Source organism: Hydra vulgaris, chromosome 01, assembly GCF_038396675.1.
Source record: "Hydra vulgaris chromosome 01, alternate assembly HydraT2T_AEP".
Lineage (NCBI taxonomy): Eukaryota > Metazoa > Cnidaria > Hydrozoa > Anthoathecata > Hydridae > Hydra > Hydra vulgaris.
In genome coordinates this window covers 65546869-65555756 of record NC_088920.1, presented here as the reverse complement: position 1 = coordinate 65555756, position 8888 = coordinate 65546869, and the positions used below count along the sequence as shown (strand labels likewise).

Sequence of the window (8888 nt, the reverse complement as noted above, 5' to 3'; positions counted from 1 at the left end):
AAATTTCTGTTTATGTCTGCAATTACTTACTAGTAACTTAGGAAGAAACTAATTTGAATTTTTTATTTTCATTTGTTACGCTCCGCTAAACAATAAACGCTAGCTACTTGTGAAGTTGTTGCATAGCATTTTTCTTGAAAATTTTTGTATTGTGTATAATTATCTCGAAGTTTGCAATTTTAAAAAATTACGCAGTGATAAAAAATTTAATTTAAAAAGTTATTTATTACGTCACACTGTAGCAAACCACCCCCCCTCCCCCATGTGATATTTGGTGACACTTTCCAATACCCCTTTCCCCCCTAAGACTGTCACGTATTATTTAAACAGCCCCTAAGGTCTATATAATGCTTCCGTAAAAGGACTATTTTGATCTTTTCAGGCAAGGTTGATCGCGAATTTGACAGTGGGTGAGTTTTTGATAATTATCGCGCAGTTTATCAAGCAACGATATGACTTTTAGCTTTTAAGCTATTAACGTTAGTGCAAACGAAGTCTCATCAACGCATTAGAATTTGGCTTTCGAATCAGCCAAATATCAAATTATGTAGTTTATAAACAGTAAAAAAAACAAAAAAAAAACAGTTTACACTTAAAATATATACATGCTTTTCTTTTCTAATTAAGTAAAGTAAATCTCCAGAGATTCAAAATATTAAAAAAATAATAGCTGTACAAATATGGTTGCATGGTTAAAAATGATTAAAAACTTCTTCAAAAAAACTTTTTTAAAATCACTGGTTTTTATAAAATCACTGCAATTTATAAAATATACTTTGCAATAATCATCCAAACGAATACTAAAAACACATAAATAATCTGCCAAACAATAGGCCATACAAATAAGTCGTAAATAAACGTACAAGTTTTAACAAAAACTTAAAGAAAATTGTTTATATAAAATATAACGAAAAGCTGTTACACTATATTTCGTCATCATGCTTCTTGCGGATCGCAAATGCCACAGCAATCCTCTTTTTCTCCATGTAGATAGCACCTTGGCTAAGAATGGAGTTAACTGTATCTTCTGAAGCAAAAGAAACAAATCCGTATCTAAAAAGTTAAATTGCTTGTATTTAAATATTTGTATTTAAATTTAAGTTAAAAGAATTTAAAAAATTTGAAAAACTACCCTTTGGAGTTGCCGCCAGAATCCATAATTACTTTAGCTGCAATAACTTTTCCGAACTTTTTAAAAAATTGTGCTAAATCGGCCGGGCTAGTCTAATAATGCAAAAATTTGAAAGTAAAATGCAATGGTTTGAAAGTATTGCATATACGTAATTTATTTTTTTATTATCGTCGGAATTAGGAATATAAATAATTAAAATAAAAATAAAACCTTTCTAGCTAAAGAACCAACAAAAATTTTGTTTCGGTAAAAAATAGCTCGATGAGCCTTTATTGCTGGGCAACATTGTTTATCGAGCAAGTAAGGTTCTTCCATTTCGTTTCTGTGAAAGACGCAACAGTTGATATGCAAGTGACATGGATAAGCCAGAGATAGAAAGGCTTTATTCATTTGTTCGCTATTGGGAGAGCAGTTTGAAAATGATTCGCACTTTTCCTTTTGAGCGAGTATCTTATAAACCGGCGGAATAAAATTAAAAAACGAAGGTGGATAAGCCATTAAACTACCATCCGATTGTTTAAAGAATGACGTAGGATACCAAGGTGTCATTTCATGCTCTATAACAATAATAATAATAACAACATTAATAAAATTAATAATAATAGAAATAATTATCAAAATATTATAAAAGTAATTCTGAAATACCTTTATAATTCCGCAACCTTTATATATATATATATATATATATATATATATATATATATATATATATATATATATATATATATATATATATATATAAATATATATATATATATATATATATATATATATATATATATATATATATATAAATATATATATATATATATATATATATATATATATATATATATATATATATATATATATATATACACACACACACACACAGAGCCGTAACCGCGAGGGGGGGGGGGCAGGGAGGTCTAGGCCCTCCAAAAATTTTTTTAAAAAATTTTTTTTAATAAAATACCTATTGTAAAATATATAGAATGACTTTAATTCTATAGCATTTATTTTCTTGAGATAAACTTAACATCTGCGAAAACCTTACATTTTCTCAATACTGCATTTTATTGCAAAAAACGAAATATTTATTGTAATACACGTGAGGTCATTTCACATCACAATTCGATTGTCAAATCGAATAATGTTATTATCAACAATTTTTTCGAATTGTTATCAGCATTCTATTGTTAAAGCTAATTTAAAAAGGTTTATATATTAAATTTATAAAAGTCTGAATAAAGTTAGGATAGAAATATTTTTAATAAAAGTTACAAATACTTTATTAAAAATGTAAACTTCAGATATATTAATCAAGAAATAATTTTTTCTAATTTACTTCTATGCTTTATATGATAACTTTTTAAAATGATGAATATATACTTTCTCAAAACTTTTTAAATTTTCCCGTGTACTCATTTATATATATACCTTTATAATCTTTATATATATATATATATATATATATATATATATATATATATATATATATATATATATATATATATATATATATATAAATATATATATATATATATATAAATATATATATATATATATTTATATAAAGATTATATAGATTACACAATTATCCATAAAGATTAAAAATGTAAACAACTTTTTTTTTTGCTACTAAACGACATTTAAAACTCAATAAAATAAAAATTGAATTAAGTAAACAAAATCGCCCGCAATATCTCAAAATCAAATGGACATTTTTTGGGGATTTTCTTTTTTACATATTTATTTTAATTTTATGTTAAACTACAATCGTAAATTACCTGAAGCTTGATACTCGTAATATCCATATGCAGTTTCCATATTAAAAAAAAATTTCCTTTTAAGTTAGATGCTCGCTTTTGTAACTTAAAAAGATTTCTGTACAAGTCCGATCTAAAAAACTTTTTGACACATTCACGTGGTTGGAATTTTTAACATTCGTTAAACTATTTTTAGGAGTATGGGATCTATTATATAAAGCTCCAAAATGCAACTTAATTTAATATTAAAATGCAACATATTTTAATATAATTTCCTTAAGCTAAAACAAACTTTTTTGATACAAAAGAAAATTGTTTTTTAAAAATATATGTAGGTGTATACGTGTGTACACATACGCGCGAGTGGATGTGTAATTATTAAATTGAATTTTTTTTTAAATAAATAACATCCCATAAAAAAAAAAAAAAAAAAAAAAGATTTACATAACAGTTAACAAAACTTTTTATAACCTTGAGACATTCGAAATTCTTTTTCATAATGGCTTTATAATGTAAAAATATTACTAAAAGATATTGCGCAAATCCTTAGATAATTGATAGTTTAAATTTACTTTTTTGACTTGAAGAAGTTTAAATTAAAAAAGCAATGACTTTTTTAATTTTGTGTTTTTAAATGCTTCTTCCTCGGTTCTTATCTTGAACAAAACTGTAGTAAAAGCTCAAATTTGAAATTAAATAAATAAGAATTTTTTTCATGAAATTTTTAACTAGTTATTTGATTAACGAAGCTTGTTTTTTACTTCTTTTTTTTTCACTACATTCCTGACCTTGATCTGAATCGTTATAAATCTGAATTATAAACAATTGTAACAGTTATATGTTTTATAAACCGTGCGTTTAGAAATGTGTAAATAAGTAAGTACCGTTAACCGGGGTTACTTTGAACGTTTTTGAGATATATGTATACACATATATGTTTATATATGTGTATGGGTTTATGATTCACACACACGTATATAAATGTTTATATACCTGCGTGTGTTCACATACATAAACAATGTGTATGTATGTGTGACTTTTAATACAAATGATATTTTAAATTTTATTCATAAAAATATTATATATAATATATGTATGACAAAGGAATTTTTTAAGTTGTTTCCGTTTTTTGACTATTATGTAACTTTGAACCTTATTCAAAGTTACCCCATATGCGAAAAAATGTATATAATAAAGTATGTTATGCTATAGCAATGGAACATAACTATAGTAGGCTAACAAACTTATTAAGATTTTACATGCCTAATAAATTTATAAACAAAAATTGTGCAACTTAGAAAACAAGCTGCTACACTAACAGAGGCAGTGTACAACGTATTCTGACTAATATTTTTGAGAAAAATATCCGAAATATTTAATTCATTTTTTAAGGAACAATAAAAAACAATAAACAAAGTAAAACTTTAAATAATCAAAATATAAACTATTTTTAACACTTTGATGTTTAAGGTTTGAACAGATTCATATAAGTTTCTTGCCATTATTACAACTTGAAAAAAAAAAGTTCATTCTTATATTTATTTATTTCTTATAAATATATTTCTTAAATACTGTAGTTTTTTGTATATATTATAATATATTCAAAAAACTACAAAGTAAAACATATTTATACTGTAGTTTTTTGGTTTGTATATTAGAGTTCGTATATTAGCACTGTCGACTCGCGTAAAAACAATTAATTTGTTTACAGAGGACTGTGGTATGCCTTGGTAGAGTAACATTTAAAAAACAAATAAAAAAACGAAAAAAGCAAATTTAAAGTTAAAACAAACAAATGCTAAGAAAATGCTAAAAATAGCAAATGCTAGCAAAACAAAATTGTTAAAAAAATTATTATAATAATATCAATGACTAAATTATATTAATTAAGTACTTAAATTTTAATGCTTAGTTTGTCAAGTTAAGTACTTACCTATCTTTGACCTTGGAAAACGAAAAAGTAACACATTTTTATCGGCAGATCAAAATTTTGCAGAATAACTTTATTTGAAAAATGTTGTGCACAGTTATCAAAACGAAACTAATTATACTTGGTTTGACGAAAAGTTTCGTTTAAAATCATACTTTCTTAAGATAGACTTAATGATTTTGAAAACGTTAGGAACTAAATTATTTTTCCACATATAATATATGTATATAAAATAGTAAGGGAGAGTGGGGAGAAACGGGACGTGGGAGAAGTGAAACAGCCTAAAATTTCTAATTAAAAGTGGTGCCTAAATACGGCTATTTAATGTAAACAATTAAATTTCTTCCCCTCTCTTCAGCAGAAATTGCTTTGTTTCCCTGTGTGCGCTGGAAGCCCTATTTTTGAAATGTACCTTAAAAAAGTGTTTACTTTGCACAGTGGTTTGAAATAATCAAAAAGTGGCATTAATTCAAGATTTGCGAAAATCCGATACAAAAAGTTCTGATTATGCAAGATTGTTGCAAATTAGTCATATTTTTATGTTCTGAAAAAAAAATTTATTTATAGACCACTTAGAACTTCCCCCCAGATGCTCAAAGTTGTCACAAGAACAATTATTTAGTGAAGAAGCAATAACTTCGAACTTTTATTTTATTTCTTAAACCGCCCCTGTGAGCTTCCATATATTATATATCAATCGGAAGAATATTAAATAGGCTTTGAGAGTTTATTGTTAAATATTTTATAAAAGGACATTTCATGCCGTAAAAATGCAGAGAAAGATAACTTTTTAGACTATGAAATATAGTATGTTTAAATGTGACTTTTATTAAATTCTGTTTGTCTCTGTAAAAATCTGAATACGTATGGATAAATATTTGACCCTTCTTCTTTTAATCCAATATAGGTTTTGATGCCGCCCGGACCCGCCCAAGAACAACTATTTTTAATTTAAAAATGTTTCTACTTAAACTGATTTTTTTTTTTTAATTTTTTTTTTTTTTACATAAAACCTGACTTTCATTTTGAATCAAATTGCATAATATTGTCAAAAAAAGATATACTTGTGGTAACTTTGTGTGGCCGTGGCGTAGTGGCTAGAGCGCTTGCTTTATAAGCAGGAGACCCAGGTTTGAAAAGATTTCAAACCTGGTCTCCTGCTTATAAAGCATTAAAGTCACAAAAGAAATAAAACCTAAAGATTTTATTTCTTTTGTGACTATTGATGTTATTAAAATGTCGGAATGTTTAAAATTGTTGGAGAAGAAGAATGTTATGAAAATTGAAGGTGATCCAGAAAAAGAATTAGAAAAAAAATTATCAACATTACAAACGACGTACAAACAAAAAATGAAGGATGTTCAATACTCCAAGTATAAATTTCATAGAAAGTCAATTTCCTGGTTAGAACATGTATTTAATTTTGAATTTAAAGAAGTTATCTGTAAATTCTCAAACGTATTAAAAACGCCAGAATTAAAGAAAGGACGTCATAAAATTAAAGAAAGGACGTCATAAAATTAAAGAAAGGACGGCATAAAATTAAAGAAAGGACGTCATAAATTGCCTTTAAAGACAAAAGATAACGAGCTAAAAGACTAGCAATTTCTAAGTCTGAAAAAGGTAAATATGATACATACTCGAAACAGCAAAATACGAAGCCAAGCAAATAGTTAATAAGAACTTTGAAAAAGGTAAATATGATACTAAGTACATACTCGAAACAGCAAAATACGCAGCCAAGCAAATAGTTAATAAGAACTTTGAAAAAGGTAAATATGATACAAAGTACATACTCGAAACAGCAAGATACGCACCCAAGCAAATAGTTAATAAGAACTTAGAAAAGATTATTATATGAATTCTACAAAATCAACAATCGGCATATGAAATCAATAAAAACATCGACAAAGAAATAAAAAAATGTCTCCAGAAGAGGGAATTGCTTTTCTATTAAATTATGGTTTTACTAAATCTCAGTACATGGTAATAAGATTGGAAAGTAAAGAGAGAGGTGCAGATATTTATCCGCTTTACAGCGATATTCTGATATCTAAAAAAAAAATGTAGACCAAATAATACGCACATCTCTGATAAGGAGGCAAATGTGCCATTACAAAATCTTCTAATACATACTGTTCAATGAATAATAGAATGACAAGAGACGCAAATTATATCTAAAATTACTAATAAAGAAAAAGACTCAATTGAGTTGATTTTTGTAGTAAATTGGGGATTTGATGAAGCCAGTAATTTTCCCAATGCAATCAAAAGTTCGATGAGTTCGATGACTTGAAAGTTCATCAGACAATTCGCTTTTTTCTGTTACCATTGTACCCTTAAGACTTTAAACATATGACTGGGATGTGTTTTGGGCAAATCCAACTCCTAATTATGCTAAAGAAAGTAAAGAACGACAAATAAATGAACTTTCTGATATTACAATATGGCTACCAAATGGAAAAGTTTGAATATCTCTCTCATTTGTCGTACAAATTGTATATTAAGCAATGGCAGGCAAAAGGAAAAATAAATAAAGGTTATGTAAAAGCTCGAAAAAGTCTTAACAAAAAAGATTTTGGGAAAAATTAAATTTACACATAAACAAACTCCATCCAGGTGGCACTGGTTCATCTAATGGCAATACTGCACGCTTTTTCTGATCCAATATTGTTATCAGAAATTTTGGATATAGATATAAATCTTATTGTCCATTTAAGAACAATATTAATATGTTTTTCATGTCAAATTCCAATTGATCCAATCAAATTTGAAAATTATTGTCTACAAACAGTTTTAATTATCAATGAGAAATATTCTATGGTATAAAATTCCTACTTGTGTTCATAAAGTCTTAGCTCATGGAGCTCAAATCATGGTTGAATTAATTTTGCCAGTTGGAACTTTTGGCGAAAAAGCTGGAGAAAGTCTTTACAAATGTCATTGAAAAGATTGTATGGATCATGCAAGAAAAACCTCAAGAATTAACAACTTAACTGATGTTTTTTGTCGAAGTTTAGAAAAATCAGATGTTTATGTTTCCAGTATTATTTTGAAAAGTTGTTTGAAGTCTGTATGCAAATAGTACTATCAGAAGAGGTGCTGCAACTTTTACTGATTGAATTCCACAAGAAGTAAGGATATCAATGAAGAGGTTTTACCTGAACTTGTTGATGTTTATCGACAATTAGATTGCGTTGATATAGAAGCCGATAGCCGTTTATCCGATAGCGAATAAATATTCAACTATAACTACGAAATTTTCTTTTAATTAAAATAATTCAAAATTATTATTATTAAATGTTATCAGTGCTTCTATTTTGCATGTTTTTTTCTTATTACGCAAGTCCCCGGGTAGTTGTAACAGTATCGAAAACAGCCAAACTGATTAATCTCGAAAAGGGACTTTCCGGAATAACATCGAAATAGAGAATAACATCGAAATTGTAAAAAAAGGAATTGTATCGAAAATCCAAAAAACATACTAATCTCGAAATTGTGAAAAAAGGAGTAATATCGAAAAGTGGCTGTTCGGAATAATCTCGAAAAAAAAATACATCGAAATTGTTAAAAAAGGAATAGTATCGAAAATCCGAAAAGCAAAATAATCTCGAAATACCTCAAAAGAGAATAATATCGTAAAGGCAGTTACCGGAATAATATCGAAATTGTGAACAAAGGAATAGAATCGAAAATTCAAAAACCGGAATTAGATCGAAATTGTGAAAAAAGGAACAATATCGAAAAAGGACTTTCCAGAATAATATTGAAAAAAGGTATAGGTTCAAAAATTCCAAAAGCAGAATTAATAGAAGGCCAGTTTTTTGCGGTTTTGAATTAAAGTGTAGTAATTATACTGTATAATTGTATAATTTATACAATATAGACTAAAAGTTCTATTAGTAGAACAAAAAATATTGAATGTTGTGTTGTTGGCTATTTATAAAACGATTTAAAACAAGATGTATTGATTTTATTTACAGTTAATGTCAACAAATCATAAAAAGTTATAAAATATTTTGTCAAAATCAATAAAGACTTACGAACAATAAAAAGTTTAAAGGAAAAATGTTATTTG

The 8888-nt window shown here is 26.8% G+C and overlaps 1 protein-coding gene across 2 annotated transcripts; it reads right to left on the bottom strand.

Moving 5' to 3' along the window:
- Nucleotides 1-592: 592 nt before the first annotated feature.
- Nucleotides 593-3068, bottom strand: LOC105847257 (deleted in azoospermia-like). 2 transcript variants are annotated; one of them, XM_065787142.1, is made up of 4 exons: nucleotides 2902-3068; nucleotides 1343-1689; nucleotides 1133-1224; nucleotides 593-1053 (listed from the first exon to the last, which is right to left on the bottom strand). In XM_065787142.1, the coding sequence occupies exons 1-4, from the start codon at nucleotides 2939-2941 to the stop codon at nucleotides 924-926; spliced, it is 609 nt and encodes a 202-aa protein (XP_065643214.1). In that variant the 5' UTR covers nucleotides 2942-3068; the 3' UTR covers nucleotides 593-923. The 2 variants fall into 2 exon arrangements, with proteins under 2 accessions (XP_065643214.1, XP_065643215.1); XM_065787143.1 differs by lacking the exon at nucleotides 2902-3068 and adding an exon at nucleotides 2088-2176.
- Between the last annotated feature and the right edge of the window lie 5820 nt (nucleotides 3069-8888).

Excerpts from the sequence above, each read along its gene's own strand:
- LOC105847257 (XM_065787142.1), bottom strand. The coding sequence starts at position 2,941 with ATGGAAACTGCATATGGATATTACGAGTATCAAGCTTCAG. Across the intron at positions 1,690-2,901 it reads TTACGAGTATCAAGCTTCAG|AGCATGAAATGACACCTTGG; the intron begins GTAATTTACGAT and ends TTATTGTTATAG. Across the intron at positions 1,225-1,342 it reads TTGGTTCTTTAGCTAGAAAG|ACTAGCCCGGCCGATTTAGC; the intron begins GTTTTATTTTTA and ends TTGCATTATTAG.